The sequence below is a fragment of the Coloeus monedula genome (genome assembly GCF_965178545.1).
Source record: "Coloeus monedula genome assembly, chromosome: 15".
NCBI lineage: Eukaryota > Metazoa > Chordata > Aves > Passeriformes > Corvidae > Coloeus > Coloeus monedula.
Window position 1 is genome coordinate 11,298,933 of NC_138795.1, and position 22,310 is coordinate 11,321,242.

A 22,310-nucleotide genomic window follows, 5' to 3' on the forward strand; every position below is an offset into this window, starting at 1 on the left:
AGGCTCTGGATCTCTGACAGGGCTGCAGCCCCAACCTGTTCTCCACACAAGGAAGAAAATCCATCTCCTTCTTTTCCTGACTGTAGTGTTTTGAATTGCTGATGAAATAGAGGGACTGCAGAGTACCTTAAATATAAACAAGCGATACAGTCCAAGTGGGACACAAATCAGTTAGCCCCACACTAATGAGGCACATTTCCAAGTTATTTGTCGTTTAGTGTAAAGTTTCATGGGATACTTCTGGGATCCTCCACATCCTCACCTGCTCCACTCCTACTCGCAGCCTTTCAACATCACGCTGTCAATGTGTGACTTATTTACAGAAATTATATTAAATTACTCCAACAATCCGACTTTGTCCTTTCATAATCTATGTCCTTAAAAGTCAGACATAATTCTGCTCAACAGGAGAAGTCCATGAATAGTTTCCCCAGTTCCCCGTGCCCTGAATCACAGTTGTCTCACTCCCCCCAGGTATTTCTGCACACCCAAATCCTGTTGGCAGGCAGGGCACTGTTCCTGTCCCACTCCTCCCCTTGCTACCTTTGCTGTGGACCACTGTGGCCTGGGATCCCTGGGCAAAGCCAGGAATCCCCAGCACCAAGCACCGACACAAACACAGGGCTATACCTCAGTTGTGCTGTATTTTTGCCAGAGGGATGTAAGCAGGAATGTGGACACAGCTGATCTGTACCTTGCAGAACTCCCCCACCAAACCGACTGGTGTGTCACAGGGCTGGGAACACACCGGTAATGACAGGACACAGCCATTCCCTCAGCCCCAGGTGTGTGTCACCAGGTGAGTCAGGAAGCTTGAGGACCAGGCGTTCAGTAAACAGTCTCTTTGCTCTTTACATGCTGCCATGGTGTTACTCAGAGCTGTGCTGCATGCACAGATTCATGGACTAATAATTTAGCACCAAAAAATGTAGAACCCAAGGGGCTGGTGAGAGAACAGAGAGTCATGTGTAGGCAGGCAAAGCTGAGGAACGAGAAAAGGTTTAACATAAAATATTGGAACCAGCTTCCCACAGAAAATGCTGCAGGAGGAAAACAAAGGGATCCAGGAGCTGAGGGGAAAGTTGAGACATGGAGAGATCCTGGGTGGAAGAAAACATAGGGTGAAAATACGGATGCTGGAAAAGAGGCCCAGTCCTGGGGGGGGAACAAGGGTGCATATGCTCCATGAAACACACAGAGAAAAAATACCTCCTGTGACTGGAAGGAAAACAGGTCCTGGCAGGTGCTGGGATTGTGTGGATCCAGCAAATGCGTGCCCACGTCGAAGAGAAGGGGCAGTACATCTGTCAAGGCAATAACCGATGCCAGAGAAGGGGGCAGGCGGATTTGGGGGCTATGCTGAAGGTTACAGTGTTTATCACCGTGGCAGAATTTCATCCCGATCCCGGGAGCGCTTTGCCTGGAACAATGATCTCTGTGCAGATGAGACAGACCCACAAGGGCTGAGACAGCGCTCACCTGGGATGTGCCACGCGGTTTGGACCCCGAGAGACGAGATGGGTGTTCCAGCCGAGCCGTGCCCCGGAGATCAGGTACCAAAGTTCCTGGCGGAGGCGTCCAGCAGCGCCCGTGGGAGCTGGTCCCCCGCAGGTATCGCCCGCTCCCCGCTGCCCTTCCGGGGAGATCCCCCCGCAGCTGGCGCGTCACCGGCCCAGCCCGGCCCCGCGGCGGAGCCGCCCTGAGCGCCGCCAAGTGCCCCCCCTGCCCGGCACCCCGGCCAGGTGGGTAAGGACGCGGTCAGGACGGGACGGGACGGGACCGGGGTCCCCCATCGCCCCCCATCATCCCTCGGACGCTCTGCAGGGCTGAAGGGGCTGTCTGAGCGCTGGCGGTGCGGGAGCTGCTCCTTCTCGTTCTCAGGGACAGTCGAAACTAGCCAGAGGGCGAGATTTTAACTATTAACCCCCCCCCCCCCCTCCCAGCTACATAAGAGTAAACTTCTCAGTGCATCAAACCGGTCAGATAAATAATTTCCAGCTTTCCCTCTGCTGAAACGGTCCGAGTTTGGATGCTCTGACATCCAGTGGCAGACGAAGTTAAAGTCATATATGGTTCCTGTTTTCAGGGAAGCATCACTGAGCTCCAGCTTTAGAAACGGAGAGCGGTTTCCAGAGGATTCGTGTCACTTTGAGTTTTTTAATGGAACTGCTGAGAGAATGGTGTAAGCTTCAAGAAAATAAACGGTGAGGAAGCCCACATTCACCACTCTTTGGAAAGAAAAGCAGGAATTTTATGTATAGTAACATCTTTTTTCTGTTGTTAAAGAGACACAAAACTGTAAGCCTTGAAATAGTTTCAGGCTGGATGTTCTCACTCACTTGGTACTGATATGATTCAGACATGTTTATGTCCTGTAAATACTCCCCTTAGTCGGTCTGGAGAGTGGGATTTTCAAAGTGGTACCTCCAAAGATTAAACTGCTCTGAAGAAAAGTTTTAATTGGGAATGAATAAACCTCCTAATAACAGTCATCTTTGAGCCTTTGTATGGAAACCATAAACCTCTATTTGCCAGAAACAGAAATCAGGTGATAACAGGTTGCAATGTAATAGCTCTGCAAATGGGAGAGCCAAACGTGTGAAACAGGATAAATGGAGTAATCTGGACTGCTCGACCCAAGGTTTTTCAAGCCATTACACAGCCCAGGAGGGAACAAGCTGGACTGTGGTGTTGTTCAGCCATCTGGCATGTTTTCTTTCATCGGGAACTTCCAGGGAAAATGCATATCAGGATTGCTCTGTCTGCAGACAAACCAGTCCTGTGGCTGCTCCTCAGTTCTCAGTGCTGGAAAGGCATCAAAAGAGGAAATCATACTTAGTACAAGGAGCTGGGATGTTGTTTTATAATTTTGTTTGTTTGTGTGTTTGTTTGTTTGTTTTTGTCAGTGACTCCCATCAGGAAACAGGCTCAAACAGCTGCCATGAAGTGTCCTGGACATATAGAGAGCTCACAACTTGCCTTTTTTCTGGAAAATGCCTTAGCCAGAGAGGCCAGGATTTGGAAAGTGCCAGTTTTCCAGAATCTCACCCTGAAGGTATCCTCCCCTGTCCCCTTTGGAATTCTCTACAGAGCCCTACAGAGGTGCAGTGCTGGTCATGCCATCTGACTCACCGGAATGTAAAAGTCAACCCTCATGGACTAGGCTCAAGGAATGGAGGAGGAGGAGAGTCTGTATTTGTCCCATTTTTCATTTTATTGATGTCTTGTATTAAACAGGGACTTTGCATTTTGTTCTGGCTCAGTCAGAACAGTAGTAGTTTTGGGAAATATGGTAGAGCAGGTAAGAGCAGCCAATCAACAGTAAAACCACAAATTTGGCATTCTAATTGTGTTCAGCGCTATTCTGTGAATTCCATCTGTTCCATTCCATTCCAAGCTACCTTAGGAAGCTACAAGACTCCATGGCCTCTTTGTACAATTCAAACAGTTTTTCTTGGCTGTTTCTGTAAGTGCATCAGAACCATGGAAGAATGCACAGAAGTGCCTTGACAGCCTTGTCTCTTTTTTGAAATAGTCTAGAAATGCTACTTTTTACCAAGTATTTTTACTACCAAATTAAGCAAAATAGTGAAACAGATAATGTGATAAGTAATATTAAACAAGCTGGTGGTTAGTGTTGTCTGTTCTGTGTAGCTGCTTGGCCCTTTCACTTCTCCTACAACAATGTTCAGGTGTGTTCCATGGCTCCTGGGCGCCATTGTCATGGCAGTCAAGGTCCTCCCTCTCACCTGAATGAAACTTCAAATAAGATATAAGAAAGAAAAAGCTCAGTACATTTTGCCATGTACCTTTGGGGAGTCACAAACCTGTTTCTGATCCCAACAGTTAGCAAATCCAAGGACTGTTAAAACTCTTGCAGAGTAAATCAAAACCTGCTCCTGACTCCAGTTTCTCTGTTGAGGCTGGGTGAGTGGAACATGTGCTGCATCGAGGCTTCAGTTTTCCCAGGGTGGGAGTAACGAGCACACTCATGACCTTGTTTATAAGAGCTCTGTTTGGGAAGGCTGGGTGCTTCCCTACTCAGTGCTCCAGTACAATCCAGTACCAGGCCTGCGTAAGCACAGCTAGAGCCAGACTGGATGGGCAACAGGAGCGAGTGCTTTAAACTAATCCAAAATGTGCCCATTCCCTCACCTCCGTGGACACAACCGACAACTTCCTTCATTTCAAGCCTCCAGCCATCTGAAATGCTAATTAGAGCACTTAAAAAGACTTTCGTGTTCCTTTGGAGATATGTTAACAAAATCATCAAAGCACTAACTGTATTTTTCTTCTAACTTTTCATTCCCCTAAGGGCACAGGTATCTCTCTGTCGGGTTACAAAAAAGCAGTTGTCTGGATTGCAGAAATCAGCTCCCAGATCCAGTTTTACCCAGAAACGTTTGCCTTAGCCACTAGCATCTTCAAATAGGCTGCTGGCATCAGTAAAGGTAGAGATCTCTGTCAGCTTTTCCCTGGATAGATTACTGACTGAGAGTGTAAGGAGCATGTAATCAGTTTATAGACAAAGCAGGGACTGTGTTTGGTAGAAGATTTAGGGAGCAGTCAGGGTCGTTGCTGGGGAAGGCCATTTAGCAAATATATATACATATATATATATATACACACACATATGAACTTGAGTGTTTGATGAGGTTGCACTGACATACAGTCCTCATTAGAATTGTTTATGTGCACTTAGTCCAACTGTTGTGGTAAGTACAAAGAACTCATCTGGTTTTCTCTGCTAAACAGAAATTATTCACATTGTCACTTTTAATATTCTTGCCTTTAAACTACTATTTTTAATTAAACTGTGGGGCTGATCTTTTCTGCCACTGAAGCTACAGCAAAGGTAGGAGTTGAGCTGAGCCTTGCAGCTCCCAATTCTATTTAGGTTGATACTTGTAGGTACAAAAATGCTGTTAGTGAGGATTTTCTTGTTATTTTCTAAGTCCATGAGAGATTTTTCTCTCTCACAGAAAAGGTAGCAGGGAATGTAAACAACCAAGCCACTGCAACCTTGGAAAGTCTTGATTATGGTATAGTAGAAAATATTTTGATAATGGATATTTTAGGATTTTGGCCAATCACCCCCAAGGGGTGGCTGGTCCTTTGTCCAATTAGAGTATGAAGAAAAAGGTCTATAAAAGTGTTTGTAAAATAATTAAATAACAATTTTGCTGCACAGTTCCTGCCTGTTGGATCTTCTCTCCTCCTCCTCCCTATGGCTGCGGGACACGGTGATATACCGTAGGAACCAGGCCTGCGGTAATAGATACTGGCATATAGAATCACAGAATCATTAAGGTTGGAAAAGGCCTCTAAGATCATCAAGTCCAACCTTTCACTGATCACTGCCTTGTCAACTAAACCATAGTATTAAGTGCCACATCCAGTAGTTTCTTGAACACCTCCAGGGACAGTGACTCCCCCACCTCCCTAGGCAGCCTGTTCCAATGTTTAATAACCCCTTCCATGAAGAAATTCTTCCTGAAGTCCAACCTGAACCAATAGCTGAAAGTGAGAAGAGGAGCAACATTGCAATGTAAATACTGTGACATTGCATAGTCTAAAAATTGTGAAATACATGAATAAAAATGGCACCTATAAGAGGATTTATTCTGCTTCACTTTGAATTCCCTTGTTCTATTTCCAGCTTCTGTAGCTACACTAATTCAGAAGCAACTGTAACCTAAATGAAAGTTTGAAACTTGTGTATGTATCATAGAATGACAATTATTTCTCCCAAGACTCTTTCTCTTCTTTACTCAGCATTTTCTTCTTCTCCCTTCAGGCCCAATTAGAATTTCTGCAGTGCATTGCAATTTCCTGCCTTGTCCTTGCAGCAAAAACCAATGAAGTCAGTATGTTTCATTTTAAACACACTAAAAGTTGTTCATGTTTCCAAGTCTTTCAACAACTTGGACATAATGGGAAAGTGTTAATTTTTTTACCATAAGTAGTCCTTAAGGGGTGAGAGTAGCATTTTCAGGCCTGTTTCATTGCTGCTCTGAAGAATTGTGACATTTACAGATGAAGAACTTGTTTTTGTTTATGTCATGGATGTGTTTCTCTCCTGCCTCTCTCCTCTTTCAGAATCCATGGCTCACAGTAGAGCTTAGTCTGGGGGGACAGTCAAGATGTACATCAGAGGGCTGCAATTCCCATGCTATAGCTCCTGGGAGGGCACAGCAGGTGTGACAGAGTAGAGCAGAGGTTCTTCAGAGGAAGCTTTAAATAGATGAGTTTGCTTGGAGCCAAAACAGGTTTCTGAACCCAGTGAGGAACTGACTCAGGTCTGCACCTCAAGATGAGCAAGTAAAGTCAGCAGCCAGTGAGAAATTTCACAGGATAATGTGTAATTACACAGCAGAAATGCAGTGATAGACTTCTGTAGGCATTTACAAGCAGTAGCCAAAAGCATTTCAGATTGCATTCCTCTTCTTTTCTTCCTTATGCTTTGCAAAAGAAGAAGAAACCCAGGAGCTGGAGTCAGACATACACATCTCTTCAAACAGCCACTGCTGTAGTGAAATGTTCTTCACAGCCTTTCTTAGGTGGCCTTACACTGAGGTTATTGTTCTTTTCCTCTCCACTACAAAGGAGAAGCTGAGTCAATGACCACACGAAACAAGGCAACCACAGCAGGCCCTGTAAAACTGGCTGACAGGAGGCTTCCTCTGAGCAAAACTAATGGTAGCAGGGAAGGTGCATCACTGATGCCACACTGGGGAGGATCACAGTGACCCAGGGGGCTCAGGGCATCATTCTTGCTGTGGGCTGGGTCTGCAGCAGCTGCCCTGGGGTGAGCCGAGACCACTCTTCACTTAGGATGGGAGGTACCTAGGAACAAAGTCTCCTGGATGAGCATTCTCCTTAACATAAATTTGTTTAAACTTGCTAGATCCCTTCACAATATAGAGAAGCACACGCAGCAGTGCAGGACGTTGGTTTCTTTATTTTTTTTTTTGTTTTTTTTTTTTTTAATTTTTAAAAATTTTTTTACAGGTAATACCATCGGTGCAGATATTAGCAGTGCAAAGCAGGTGTAAACACTTTCCAGCTGAGATCTTGAGAATGGAAAAAATTATACTGGATAAGCTTCAGTGGGATCTTTACACAGCAACACCAATGGATTTCTTAAACATTGTAAGCACTACATTTTGCAAATTTTTTTTCTTTAAAGAACAACTCCTTATCAAACAAGACTAAAAAACACAGATGTGCACACACACACCCATACATCCTTCCGAAGATGCTTGGCAAACTACCCATTTCTACCTATCTGCAAGTCTTTTAAAGAATATTAGAGTAATTTTCTTTTTAAATTTATTTTTTTAATTTTCTACTATTTAAAACCTATATTGCTCCAAAAAAATTACTCATGTCTTTAAAGGACAACTGAATGGACATTAAAAAGATTCTCATAATGCACAACCATATGCCTTCTTTATTTTTTTTAAATACAGGCTGCAAAAATATTTCTAACTATTTCCCTTCTATTAGTACTGTACATAGAAAGCTGTCAGAGTTTTGCTACATTTCACACACAGGTTTTTTCTTAAACCATTTTCCTTTTCATCCCACTAATTATTCATTTATGCAATGAGACTACCCTGATCTGGCACTTAGTTCACATTGCAGTTACTAAGCATTTAATATAAACAATTAAACTTTGTCTTCAAGAAACGATCATGTGCTAGTAAGGCAAAATTCATGTGATATGAACACATCCTGGATCCTTTCTTTTAAGGTTATGTGCAAACCTGCTGATTGTGAAAACTGCCTTTTGTAGGTGCTTGTTTCCTCAGTAAATTCAGAGTGCAGTATTACTGGTTTTACTGGATTTGGAGCTGCTGTCCTGAACTGAATCTCCTGGACAGCAATCTGGATAATGTAGAAGCCTCAGAAATTGTTAGGAAACACAGGCCTCATACATTCATTATCAGCTCAAAAAAACAGTTCAATGATTGGCAAGTACGAACACAAAACACAAAGAAAAAGGTGGGGGAAGCCTTCAAGTTTCCTGATATGAAATTCATCTGTACTTCTGGGTGATGACATGAAAACATATAAACTTCACTAACCTCTGCTTTTCTTTTCATATATATATATATGTGTGTGTGTATATATATATATATGTACACTTTATCTTCTCTGCAGTTCCACACCATGGTGATGTCCAGCTGGCCCCATCTCCCACCCAGACTGCCTCAGAGGAATCCTTCACTCCACGTTGCACTCTTGACCAAGCAGCTGCAGCACTGTATGGCCTGCCACCAACTCGTGCAGTTTAAGGGCTCCACGTTGGCTTTGGTGATCATCACCTTGGAGCTGGAGAGGCAAACTCCTGGTTGGTTTCCTGTTATTATTGATCTGCTAAAAAAAGCACAGGTAGGAAGCAAAATGGCCTTTGGTCACAAATCCTGAAGGCAGGACATGATAAATGAATAAAGCTATGTGTATTTACAGCCAATATTGCACTTCAGCAGCTCCTGAGACTTGTGTCCTGGTTCTGCCTTTGCTGCAGACCTTGCTAGTGCTAACAAAATGGAACAAAAATGCAGTTCAGGTGTGGGACTGGGAAGAAGGACATCCCTTTGGCAGGGAAGGGAGGGTTCCAAATTCTTGGCCACAGATAGCTCCCTGCATCCTGAGCCAGGAGGAATTCTCTCATGATGGGAGAGTCTGAGAGCACCTAGAAATCTGCCCAGTTTCCTCAGCCTCCCACTGAACATTAAGAAAACTTGTAAGTACAGTCACATTGCTCTTAAAATATAATCAGTTTGACTTCTAATGATTCAAGACAAGCTCTATTTTTTTCTTCCTTCCTTTTTTTTTAACGCTTTCCCCCAGTTTCATAAAACACATGCCTTTTAAGACAGCACACTTACAGGGCTAAAGACCCAGGATGTCAGCTTGCCATCCACCCATTTAAGGTCTTGAATTTGTCTGAAATAACCTGGCCTCCTGCTGTCCCTGCTGCCTGTGTTTCCTGGAAAGAGGAAGCACTTGCCTGCCTTCTGTGTAGTAGAAGGAGTAGTAGTAGTTACAGAAGTAGTTACCAGGAACTCCTGGGTAAATGTTTTCCATCAGGATCAACAGCATATTGCCGCTATGCATCTACTGAAGTATGCAGCCTGTCCCCGCCCTCCCCCTAATTTAAAAGTGACAGGAGCAGTGGCCAGACAAGAGAGTCATTTATCCAGAACTTACAATAAACCTGCATCTTTCTTTACAGGTGAACAGCACTGAATTAATCCACTGCAAAGAGCTTGTGGATCAAGAGTTAATGTGCTTGCAGCCACCCAATGCTGTTTATATTTTCTATCCCATCAGCCAAACTGCGCAGGGCCATCCCAAGGCAAGGCTACCTTGCCATCACCCTTCTGAATGGAAGAGTTCCCATGAAGGGAGGTTGAGGGTCGCTGTAAGCCAGCCTGTTTCAGCACCTTTCACACCTACTACACAGCCCAAATTCCTGATCAAACCATTGAGACTGAAGAATGCCCACTGAGGCTGTGATGGATTCAGACACCTGCACAGTGAGGATGAGGAAGTAAGTGCTGGGAGGATGAACAGAGGAGGCTCATGCCCTCAACTGAGCTGCCCCTGCCCTCCCTTACAGCCACCCAAAAAGGACTAGTGGAAAATTATTGCCTTGGAAGCAGCACCTGCAGAACCAGCAGGTCCCAGCAAACAGAACAGCCAAAACAACAGGGGAAAAGTGTCACTGTGCTTCTCAGAGGATAAAGACAGTTGGTATTATCAGTCTATTTTTTATGTCCTCCCCAGGCAGTGTGTGCTACCCCTCAGTTTTAACATTATGTAAAGACAGAAAGCTGGGGAGAGAAGGGACTTGGTCATAGTCCTTCAACCCAGGGATCCAGCTGGCAGGCAGCTACAGACTGCATGGAGAACCAAATGCCTCAGAGTTTATTTTTAAAATAGCCATGATGAAGTTTGACAGATTGAGCCTTTCATCCAGCTCACACCATTGTTCTCTCATTAGAGCTAATCTGTCTCGGTCCATGGGAGCCTGAACAGGAGCTGCTGTCGAGGAATGGGCAGCCCCCACTGCTGCCTCTGCAAGAGCTCTCAGATGGAGCCAAGCATCATTTTGATTCACCAGTGAAAAGCCTGAATCAAACTTCCAGTTTTCCTTAAGGCCTTACCTTGTAATCCAGGGGTCTGGGATCTGTGGTTCTTCCTGGTTAAACCATTACAAACTCAATCACAGTTCCTATGAAATGTGGGAAATCACTTCTTGTCTACAATCACCGTTGCCTTGGGCTCTTACCAACCAGCATGTGCTGCTCAGGGTTTTTAACATTTATGCTGTCTTACCAGACTAGACAACACAAAATGCCTTTATTTCCCCTCCACCACTACAACCACATTATTTCTTACAAACTGCTTAATCTTCATAGCAAAGTGGTTTCACAAAGGTCAGATTAAACCACTCTTACACTTTTAAAAACCAGCCTCACACATCCTTTTAAAATTTGTGGGGGTTTTGCTTTAAACAATAGGCATTTTTAGGTGATTGTTACCCTATCTTGAAGGTATAATCCAGCCAGTATGGGATGGGTAACAGCACCACACCTGCCATCCTGTCACAAACAGGAGGGGGTTTCATATGGACTGGCACAGGCTAAATACTGAGCAGGTCTCTCATGTAATGACATGGGAAAAATAACTTTGAGACAGAGACAGGATAGGAGCAAGGAGACCCTCATGCTATGTAACAGCAGAGCTCATCAGTGCAAGAAGAAAGTTTCTGGCCTTGTCCCCCCTTCCTCATTGTCTTATCTTGTAGGAGAGGAATTCCTGAATGCCAGCCTTGCAGGACTGATGTGCTGAGCAGCTGCTCACACTTTCTCAAGTGTTAAATTTGCCAGATTGGGTTCTGAGAACACAGCGAGCTCTGTGTGTGCAGGGAGAAAGCCATGCTGCTCTTTAAACCACGAAATGCCCAAGTGTTCCAGTAACATCCAGTATTGGAGACTTAGTGCAAATAGCATGTGTGAGCAGACATGACTTGAACCTGCAGTGAAACCCACAGAATTCCCATGAATCAGATCAAAGCTATCTCAAGCTGTGGATGCTGTGCTGAGGAGGGGCTCTGACCAGGCCGGGGGTGCTGCAGGAGCAGGACTTGGGGCTGGGTTAGACTAGATGAGGTTTGTGAGGTCCCCACATACTTGGGGGCCAGGCAGCAGCATGCTTGGGACATGGTATTTATTCATTCTATCACAGGGGAGGTTTTCATTTAATGGTAGGGCTCTTCCCTCCTTCTGAGCAGTACCTTCCTTTTCTCTCACAAGCTGTGACTTGACTGCCTGGCTTTTGGGAGGAGGCGAGTTGTATTTTACAGTTTCCACTAAATAAAACATAAGCTTGGTCTGCCTGTTCTCTGTGGCCCTGGAATAGCCCAGCTGAAAGGTGATGCCCACACTGATCCCTGCAGAAAACTGAGCTGTGTGATGGGCTCTGCTTCCCTCCCATCCATTTGCCCTATCTCAAGCATTGTCACCAGCTGCGTTTACCTGTGGAAATGCCAGCAGAAAAGTTGTACATGCAGTAATTAACATGCTGTATCTTTACACCACAATAATCATAACCTCATGTTTTCCCCACAGCTTTGAGCCTATGTATATAGTTCTTGCCTATAAGCTGGACGATGTGTTAACACCCATGAACAAACTTGCTTTTCAAAATCCCTGCAGATCTCTATGATCAGCACTGAAAAGTATACACTAACAGGAGTTAATTCTAAAAGATAAAGGCAGTGCTGGAAGGCCCATCAGGGCTCCGTGTTCCCAATCAGAGTGCAAGATGCCACACTGGGATGAGAACAGTTCACTTGGAGGCTACCTGCACTCCCAGGACACACTGCTGCTTCTCTGGCACCACAGCTCCCTCCCACACACCTATTCCAGCACTGTAGTTACCATTGACAAACAAGTACTTTTGTCTTGGCTCCAACTGGTTAAAAATGTCACTTACCTTTGCATTCCTGCCATCACGCAGAATGGAGCTTCCTACCCCAAAGGACGAGCTGCCAGCTACAGGAAGGAGCTGCTCTTGCACAGGACCATTCTTGTTACAGAAAGCACTTTTTGGATAGTGAGAACAGCACCAAATCTCTTTTTTTTTCTTGCAGAACAGAGTTGGAAGCTTTAATACCTTTCCCCTCCCTGCCTGGACAAGTAATGAGTGACAAGATGAATACTCCCCACACACAGCAGTGACAGGAACAATTATTTTGCCCAGCCAGTTTCAGAGAGGATGACATCTCATCTGTTTATTTATAGTAAACACAAGTTTATTCCAACTGCAGCTCAACTCACCACTGTGGATTCCATTTGCTACACACCAGTTACTGGTGAAAATGTGCCAGATTCAGTGAGTGCTGGCACAGGTCTCATGTGGTTATGGCTAGCTCTGTGAGGATTCTTGTTTTGGGGAATATTCACTCCCAGGAAAATTACAGAGAATGCTCATACAGTATTTTCAAAGAGCTCTGACCTAGTAAGGTCCCTTCCCTTGGGGTTCATGGCCCAGGTGAGGTACACCTCTCAAACCCAGACTCCTCTTCTTGTTGCCTCAATTCAGGCCAGATTTCCAGATGCCTGAAGCTACCACTACCTTGTAAACAAAGCTGCAATTAAACCTAAAATCCCCTATGGTAAGCACCCACTGAACTGTTTTCTGTGGCTGTTTTAAGCCACCTACGGAAACAGCAAAGCATTTCAGATCCTTCCACCCACCACAATGTCCCCCATTCATAACCCCCACCAAAAGGAACCATGTCACCTCTCATGCAGTCGCCCAGGCACCATTACAGGTGAGGATAGAGCGTCCCCATTTCAAGGCAGCACTCACTGGGGTGTTTCTGACAATAAACCTGACGTGGTGTCACTACTTATGGAGGGTAGGTGATGACCTAGGAGAAGAGTTCATTTACACAGCTGCACAATTAAAGGAACTCCTGTGGTCAGAGAATTGATCAAGAGACAAGAAAACTGCAAAGGGAAGAGTAATGCAATAGTTATACCTCATTTGTGGGGCTGCATCTATAAAGTTGCTGGGTTTTTTCTCCTGCTAATTAACTTTAGTGTTAATTCAATTTGAACAGTACTTACAGTTCAATTCTTTAGGAAGACAGAAAAGTGCACTGAGATGGAGAGATGCATTAACTTCCAGCAGGTCTCAGAGCCCCTTTCCATTCCTCCTCAGCAAGGCATGCAACTGGAATCTCCCTGGTGACCCAACTATGGTCACAACAAACTGAACTTAATCAAATCTTCCAAGCAATTTGGAAAAAGAACAAAAAACTTCTATTCCCAATTAACCTATCCAGCTGGGAATCTAACTTGACAAAAGCTATAAGCGGGATGAAAGCTTTGCCAAAGGAATTAGAGTGGCTGGCCTCAAAAGGGAACACAAGCAAGTTTAAAACAGTCATCAAAGCAGCAGCAAAGGCTGTTTCATAGCTCAGCCTGATGGTCAGACACAGCCTCAGCTTTCCCCCATTCTGTGCAGGGCATCACAGACATGGAGACAGACAGAGCCCTCCTAACTCTGAATTCATTGGCCTGCAAGACACAGCTGTGTCAGACCCTGGTGCTTCCCACCTGGTCCCACTTCTCCTGACACAAGTGGTGCCTCATCCCTGCCCACTGAGGCAGCAGGAACAGGCAGGGATGAAGAACATGGGATGAACATGTTTGTCATGGGGTTTCATCCCTAATGCCTGCAAGTGGCAGGAGTCTCCACAGCTTCTCTACCTGCCCAGTTTAGTCCTTTTCAGGCCACATACCTGTTACAGCTGCAATCTATTTCCTAGTTCTAATTTATGCTAAGGGCATCCAGAGGGTTCAGACTGTCACGTACCACACATCCTAGGGACAGGCACTCAGTGCCTGGGGCAGTTAGCACCTCTACACCAGCCTCTCCATCTCTTGGGGGGTTACAGAGACAAAATGTCCTCGGCAGAAGCCTCAGAGGGCTCCTGTCACATCCACCCACTCCCTGTTCTCAACCTTTGTCCCACTGCAGTCACACCACCCAGCACAAGGTAGGGGCACAGGGTGAGACTTCCTTTAAACCTCCTGCCAAGGACTGGCTTTTGGCCACTCCTACCCTCCCAGCACCAGGGCAGTGGGGAAAGCAGCAGCCTGGAAAAAGGGAGGGAGACTGGGGACAGCAACTGCCAAGACATAGGGGTGCACAGGGGACATGACACTTTAATCACATGGCAACAGAGTTAACAAGGGGAAACTGGGATCACAGAAGGTTGGGAATTTAGACAGAGGACATTGTTCTGGTTACACCTGGTGTACAAACCATGGTTTTAACAGATGTTTGTTAAACAAGTCAGTTTTGTTTTTATTAAACCCAACTTTGGTACAGATCATTCCCGAGATTCATTTACAAGGTTCTTTAAAACAAAGAAACTGGGGCCTCTCCCTGTTCCTGTGTGAAGTTACCGGTGGCACAGACATCACACTTTGTTTTTCCCCTTTCCTTTTTTTAAAAGAAGTATTTTTGTCAGGGGAAGTCAGTCTGTTACAAACACTGAACTCACACCAGGAACACCGAGTCTCCCGTTTTAAACTATTTCCCCTCCATTAATAGATAACATTTAGTTGTACTTTAAAATGGTTCCCTTCTCACCCATCACATCCCAGCAGGATGAGTAGAGACTCGACTGGCCAGGCAGAGTTATCTGAAGCAGCAGGTGGGAGGTGGGCAGGGAGCTCTGGGGAAGGAGTTACGGTGTGAGGCACCATGTGCAGCCCTCAGAAAACTAAAGAGATGAAGGTTGGGGCATTTTGGTTATAAAACCCATAAGTATACAGAAGCAAGCTGCACAGAAGAATTATTGCTATGAAAGGTGAGAATCCAGCTGAAAGATTAGGGATGTCAGACTAGGGATGACAGGTTAAGGACACCAGGTTCCCCAGTTACAACCCAAAACCAGACTGGAGAGGACCTGCAGGACTCTGTTACTGTGGCAGTTCAAGCAGCAAAGCTCAAAGCTCCTCACACTAACCCAGGTTTGTCCCTCTTCACTCTGGAGTCAGTCAGTGTTAACTCCTTTGGGGTAAAAGTCCCAAAATTAACATTCTGGTTTTAGCGCCAGCCATGCAGCAGCCTGAATTAGCAGTTTACCTTCTGGCAAGTATCTTGGATATAACTTTACCAAGAAACCTGATTAAGCAAAATTTTCCCCATCAAAAGACATGGTGAATTTTAGTCCTTGCTACATATTCTCTTCTATGCAATATATTGCAAGCTTAAAGGTGTAAGTACCAATTAATTTCTTCTGCATGAGATGTTTTGGCCTCAATAAATCTTCTAATTAACATATCTTCCTGTTGTTATGGAGTACGCACTGGGAAGACTAAAAAAGCTATAGAAAGAACAAAAGAGAATCAGTGTTTAAGTTTCAGTTATTTACATTAAGTAAAGACAGCATGAAAGGTCAAATCTATTGTACAGACATTTGAGTTTAAACCATTGCAACTTGGATAAGCTCTCATAGCTGCCAACATCTTGTTTGGAACTGGTAATCAGAGGATTGATTTAAAATTTTAATGAGAAAAGACTGCTGATGGAACATGAGAAATCCCAGGTGATGGAGACCTGCAGGAGCAGCCAACCAGCACACACAGCTGGAGCAGTGGCTTTGCACAGTCCTTGCCTCATTCCATCCCTCACAGCTGCACACTTCTCCCAATGGAACACCTGAGGACAAGGTTGGGTTTGGGCTGTCTCCTGAAAGAAAGTACCACCATGTTCCCGGGCCTTGGCCACTGGCCTTCGGCTCTGGAACTGCAAAGCCTGGGCAGCACCTACCTCATTGCTGAGCTGCTTCTCTAACAAACCTGTGCATTTCTCCTTCTCCTCAAAGCATCTCTAGGAGCTTTGCACAAATATTAATGAATACCCTTAACACAGCTCCTCTGGAAAGACACTTGCCAACACACATCATCTGAATCACCAGGTCACTCATCTTTAAAAGGAACAGCTACTCCACCACTTTCGATTCCCTGAACTCCGATGTACCTGAATGCATGTGCTCCTCTCTGGTCTCCTAGATTTGGCTTTAAAACGTATTGGGACAGAAAAGGATGTAAACATTTCATACAAACCACTTGTTATCAACTACTAATTCCCTACTAAAGGTTATGCCTAAAAGATTTCCAGATGCATATTCCTAAAAAGCTCTCAGAGGCAGCCAGGATCACCAGCCTGGTTTTGTTCTTCAAGCTGGGGCTGCAGAAAAACCTCCCACCAGAAGCACTGCTACAGTAAACACTGTGCATCAGCCAAACTTCACATTGGCTGTGTCTGAAGTGCAGCACTGATCTCAGTCCAATACCAAATAAACCCCAGAAGGACCCAAAGCTGAGTGAATATAACTTGGTACACAGCAATGGCCCAGAGAACAGACACTGAGAACAAATCTTTGGGTAAAGCTTCAGCAGCTCTCTGAAAGCAGAGCCCCAAACTAAAACTGTGCTCTTTTGTTGGCCTTGACCTAAGTGTATAATGTTCTTCTCCAGACAAGACACACAGCTTTGGATGCATCACCAGGAAACCTCTCCACCTCTGCTCCCTTTTCATCCTACCTTTAAATCACCTCTTTCAGCAAAGCTGCTGGTACATCTCACAAAGGAGATGTACCAACAAGCCTCAAAGTCATTCTGCCCAAACACAGATGGCTTTTGGATTAATATCTTAGAATTTCTCCCCAGATTACATAGGAAGTACATTTCTGCACACTCTATGATTAGCTAGTTGTCAATTAATCAGCTAATTATATTTTTAAATGTTCCCAATAGTCATAAGACAGACTGTAACTGGTAAGCTTGCAATCATGACACACTATTATTTTGACAGATAATACAGAAAATTACTAGATTGCACAGAAAATAATGCACCATTAAATAAACGACACCACAAAACCTCAAAATACATGTGAGATTTAATAAAAGAAAAAAAGTACAGAGTGGAAAGAAAAGGAAGTAAAAACACCAAACCACAAACCCCCAACACGCTGGGAATGACAAAGCAAAGGGATGCAGCACATCCCAGAAGGATGTGTCCCCCAGGCAGGGCCCCAAGGTGCCTCCATGGCTCCAAAACATCCCCCCCCATCTTCACCCCTGGGGCAGCCACCACAGCCACACATGACGCCCCCCTCAGAGACCCACAAAACACAATTTAAATTAGAAAGCAGACAACATACAGGATGGCAAATGTTTAAATGATAAAAAACTGGATAGTTTTTACCACTAATACCAATCTTTTGCAGATGAATGTATAAAACAGCTGAAAGGTGTGTAACTGAATGGTTTCAATCATTTCTGAAGGGTTTTTCTTTCACTTTTTCTAGCCTACAAGATGTAAGTCTTCAGACTGGGTGAGATTAGCATCACAACGTATTTGTAATTTGTTAAATAAAAATAAGATACAGAACTACCCTATATACCACAATACTTAAATCTTGTCTCAGCCAAAAGGAAAAGACAAAAACTCAGGAAAAAAATATGACTGAGTCCCCTCGGGGAGATTATGATGTTGAACAAGCAACTACAAGGACAATGGATGTCTGTCACAACATAAAGTCAAAGTAATATAATAATCATCATCATTAAAATACTGTCACATACATTCTGAATGTCTTCTTCAGAAAATGCTGTAAATTTTTCCACAATGCCCATGGATTTGAAGATTTTTACTCTTTGTTGTAATAATTTTTCTTAACTACCTGTTACTCTAGGAAAAAAAGAATTGATCTCTGATGAGCCAGGGCAGAAGGAAATCATTTGCATAGATCTTGCTGGCTGCAGCATGAGATCAGGAGAGAACTATTGATTGGGAACACATTGGTGAGGCAGCTGGGTGCATACCAGTACCACCAGTTACTGTTTTATCCCAGCATTGGCCTTGAGAAGCAAAACAATGAACCAAAGAGCATTGCTTTCTCAGGCAATTAGTGCACTACAGTCTCTCTCATTAGCGGAAGATTAATAACAAATAATTTGCTTCATGATTGGTCTGCAGTCAGAGGTGAGGCGGAATTGTCTTCTTGCATGTAACAGAAGGTTGGGTTCCTTGTACATGTTTGAGAAAACAACACTAACCCTCCTAATTTTCAATAGTTACTCTTTAAAATACATCTAACCTGGAGGCATAGCCTTAAAAATTAAATGTCCAGCTTTCAGCAGATTCCCAACAAGTGCTGAATTTTTATTCTTTCAACAAAAGCCTATTCTAAAAGGTACCGATGAGATCTTTGTGAGGTTCTTTTCAACAAGCATCAAGTAACACGGTCAGTATATCGACAAAAGAGGCCAGTGTCCATAAGAAAACACAGTCGAACACCTGAGCATGTATTTAGAAAGGGGGGAAAAAAAAGCTGCTTTAATGGGATATGAGATTTAAAGAACCTCAGAATCCAGCAAAATACTGCCCTGCAACAGCTCAGACCCAGGCCCTTCATCTCCCTCTGCACGGCACATCAGGAATTTCCTGACAACTTAAAGACAAGTCTTTAACAAAAAACATAACAGAAAAATCCTGTAACATTAATAACTAAATAAAAATGCACACACTCACAACTAACACTTAGCCAGCCAGTGTTTTTATAAACTCTAAAGATACTATGTGAGGGCTAATATAAAATATTTCCTTTCATTTAGCCTAGGATCTGATGGATGGATGGAATTGGGTCCAACTATTTTTCCATGACAACATAGCCAGTAACTCTCTGTTCAGTTATTGCCCTGCCTACTCACAAAATGGTTTGAGTGGAAAAAATTAATATTGATCCTACTTAGTCTTCTAAGCTGAGTTGCCCAGGAAAAGAAGGCTGTGATTTCTAGGCCTGAGGAGTTGTCAAAAGAAGCACCTTCTAAGAGGAACAGAACCCGTCAGCATAAATACAGTGCACAGCTCAAGAGCAGGGGATTCTCCTTATTAGGCACATATTAGGTTTAAGGTTAAAGAGTAAAAGTAAAGATGTTGGCTTAAATAGTTTCCACAACAGCAAATACATTGGTAAGTGACAATTGAAATGTTACACAAATCCTGTAGTTCCACTTTATACAACAAACTCTTATGAAAAACCTCTCTATAAATGTTCTACTTTAGCAGTAAAGAAAATTCAAAACATTGTCCCATTAATTTTATTAACCACGCTCTTTCCTTATATATATATATATATATATATATTATAAATGATGTAGAAAGTGTTTAGAGTAATTCAGGATTAAATATAGAACTACTGGAATGAGGGTTACTCTGACTAAGATTCCTGCAGAAAGCCTAAGTGTTGTGTTTTTCTACTCATTCTAAAAACTTATTTGAGAATTTTGTTAGAAAAATAAACATTTCAGCATTCTTCAGGCCACTCCTCTCACTGTGCATGTACAGTGGAGGTCGATGAACCTCCAGCAGTCACCTTGGCCAATTTAAAAAAAAAAAAAAAAAAGTAGAAAGCAATTATTTAGCTGGTGGGTAAGATGAGTTCAGTTACAGTCACTTCATACACAGCTGCTCAATCACTGGGTTTAGAACAAAACATCTTACTTGAGGGATTAGTTGGCTTTGTTTAACAAAATGTACATGTAAGGTTACTTCCTGCAAACCTCCCGATAATTCTGAAAAGAAAACAGCAGGATGGAACACTGCAACCACTGGAGATGCTCATTTTCTCCTTCACTTTGGTCCACTCACACAATGTTATGAGAAGGGTCACAGGGTGGGAAACTCAAGCAACTTAACACATGAAAGCACCAAGTCCACTCTTGGCCTGAAAGCCTGTGTGTCATTAACTGAAAGAAACAAAACATAAAAAAGCATGGATTAAAGTTATGAAAATCAAACAAAAGCAAAGTGTAGCGAAATATGTTAAAACAAAAAAAGGAGGAGGAGGACAAACTGCTGGGGCAGCTGAAGACTTCAGGTGAGAGCAGCCTGGCACAGCCTGCTCAGCACCAAAACCACTTCTCTTTCCCCCAACTTCTGCAATTCTTCCATCACCATTTTTTACTTATCAAAGCTACTAAGAACACTGTCTTGAACCAGGGATGATAAAGAGTTCAACTAGCTCTCCAAAACATTTTACTTGAGCAGAAATCCCAAAACCCCATATTTTGAGCTAGCTCACAGGTTTGAAAAGAACAATAAAAAAACCCTAATCCAAAACCATCCTGGTGATGGGTGCACCTCCTCTAGCTGTGCTTCAGAGCTAGAGTCCCCCCAGCACCATGTGGGGTCCCTCACCATGCAGAGCTGTGGGTGCCACTCAGACCTTTGCACACCACTGACCTGCCCCCCCAGTCTTGCTCCTGACCACAGCTTGTTTCTATCACTGCCCAGAAGAGGAAAGGTCCAGACTCACATCTGAAGGTGGGCTAAACCCAGCAAAGTGCAGGAAAACTTTTTCTGCTGCAGCCAGAAGGAGCAGAGGGGAAGCTGCAGCATTTCTTGGCCCATGCTCACAGTCCATCCCTGCCACCAGCATCCCTTGCACAAGTTACCATTGTGCTCACCTTCCCCAAAGCAGTCCTGGGCCCAAGAATGCCCTAGGATTCAGCTTCTAATTCAGATTAAACCATATTTTCAGCAAGGTATTTTACAAGCCATTTGGACTCTGTGTGTGAGGTGGGCTATGCCCCAGAGTATGTCGAGCAGTCTGCACAAGGGAGTGCTTTGGTTTTAGCACCAATACATTTACATTCCAAAGAAATACTCAAATAATCTACCCCATTATCTTCCACAGGAAAAAACAAATTTTTAGGATGTCAGTACACAGAATGAGCTCCTCTGGTGCTGCAGTTCACAGCAGGGAAATGACAGACCACAATATCTCATCAGCAGTGTGAAGCTGAATGCTGTGCTGTCAAGCACAAACTCGGGTGTTGCTACTCTTCATGGTCTTTTTTTCTTGCCATCATTAAGAGGCTTGCCACCAGCCTGCTCTGGGTTAGATAGAATGCAGTTCTGACTCTTGAGCTCCTTCATGCAAGGGGAAGTAACAAAAAATGCCACAATAGCAGAATTACCAGTTTGCATGACAGTGCTCCTTATTTTGCTCTCTAGCCACTGTTCCTTAGAGACTGTCTTGAACTGGAAGTAGGATAACCCCTCAATTTGGGGTGTTAAAAACACAGGTGACAAAACTTCTTTGTCCCATTCCTGGTCTATCATTACACAGTCAGGTGGCTGAAACAGCAATATTTACATACGCTTGCTCCTGGTGGCTTCAGCAATGTCAATTAATGTGCAGCAAGTTAAGATAACTCTGCCTTTAGACAAAAAGAATTTTCTTGTAATTAGAACTGTGCCTTGGAGCCCCATTTCACAACCTGAGTTGGCTGTCACAGAGGCAAGAGTGAATCCCATGGGACCATCAGCCTTTAGAGAATGGCACCAAATTGCAAATCCCTCCCACCTGCAGCTGCCCAGGCTTCTCTGGACAGTGCTCAGGCACAGGAGGGGCTCATCTCTCCTCTGCTTTAAGCAAAGAATCAGAAGGATGGGAATTAGGATTCCAAAATCCCTTTTTCTGTATGCTCTCTGAACAACTGACCAAACATTAAAGCATCTGAGCAGACTCTCAGCTTTCCAGTGGCAGAGGAGGAAGACTCCAGTTCAGACACTTACTTTTTCTTGTCTTTGTCCTTCTTCAGTGGCTGCTGTGAGGTAGCCTGCAAGGATTGGGACTGCAAGGTTTCCACTGCGACTTTCCGCCTGTTGAAGGCATTCATCTCTTCCTCCAGCTCCCTCCTCTTCTCCTCCACCTTCCTTCTCTCTTCCTGGTGTATCCTTTTTAAGTGCTCAAACTTCTCATGGAGCTGGTAGGAGACAGACCCTCTGAGCTCCTTCGGGCTGTACTAACCTTGCCCCAAGAGCCCTGTCACACCTCCCACACAAATCCCCACCAAAGGGACCAATCTGGCAGAATACAGCACCCAGTAACCACCAAAAGCAGGGAAGACACAATAAATTCAGCTCTGCCTGAGACCACACAGCAAACCAGAGGCAGTGTGAACCCTGGAGATAAGCACAAGGGATTTTGGCTCAGCCCGAAGCACTGCACAGGGGGTGGGGATATCACAGGATCTTTTCCTCCTCACTAGTTTTCAGGATGGTCCATTTAATTCCTCTGCAGTCACAGCTGCTGCCTGAGGCCTCACACTGGGGACTCCATTGAACTCACTTTGGGGACTCCAGCCCAGCTGCCCCCTTTACTCTGCCGTTCAGTAAGCCTCAAGAGTGAAGCC

General features: G+C 44.2%; 2 protein-coding genes across 3 annotated transcripts in view; one reads left to right on the forward strand and one right to left on the reverse strand.

The window, feature by feature from the left end:
• Positions 1-2,941: 2,941 nt before the first annotated feature.
• CCNI2 (cyclin I family member 2) lies at positions 2,942-9,520 on the forward strand (the record flags this gene model as incomplete). The annotated part of the gene is given in 7 exon segments (XM_082291438.1): positions 2,942-3,055; positions 4,316-4,426; positions 4,428-4,451; positions 5,798-5,863; positions 7,012-7,152; positions 8,167-8,397; positions 9,245-9,520. Coding segments are annotated over 7 exon segments (963 nt in total).
• Positions 9,521-15,369: 5,849 nt separating this feature from the next.
• The window catches only part of SEPTIN8 (septin 8), a gene marked incomplete at its 3' end in the record, with an annotated part of 34,571 nt that continues 27,630 nt past the window's right edge, over positions 15,370-22,310 (reverse strand). Inside the window, exons 9-10 of one of the 2 annotated variants that reach the window (XM_082291778.1) lie at positions 21,691-21,881; positions 15,370-15,424 (exon numbers count right to left, since the gene is read on the reverse strand). In XM_082291778.1, the coding sequence (XP_082147904.1) occupies positions 15,370-15,424; positions 21,691-21,881 (246 nt within the window). Of the gene's footprint in view, positions 15,425-21,686; positions 21,882-22,310 lie in introns of those variants that run through there. The other variant, XM_082291779.1, reaches the window with a different exon arrangement.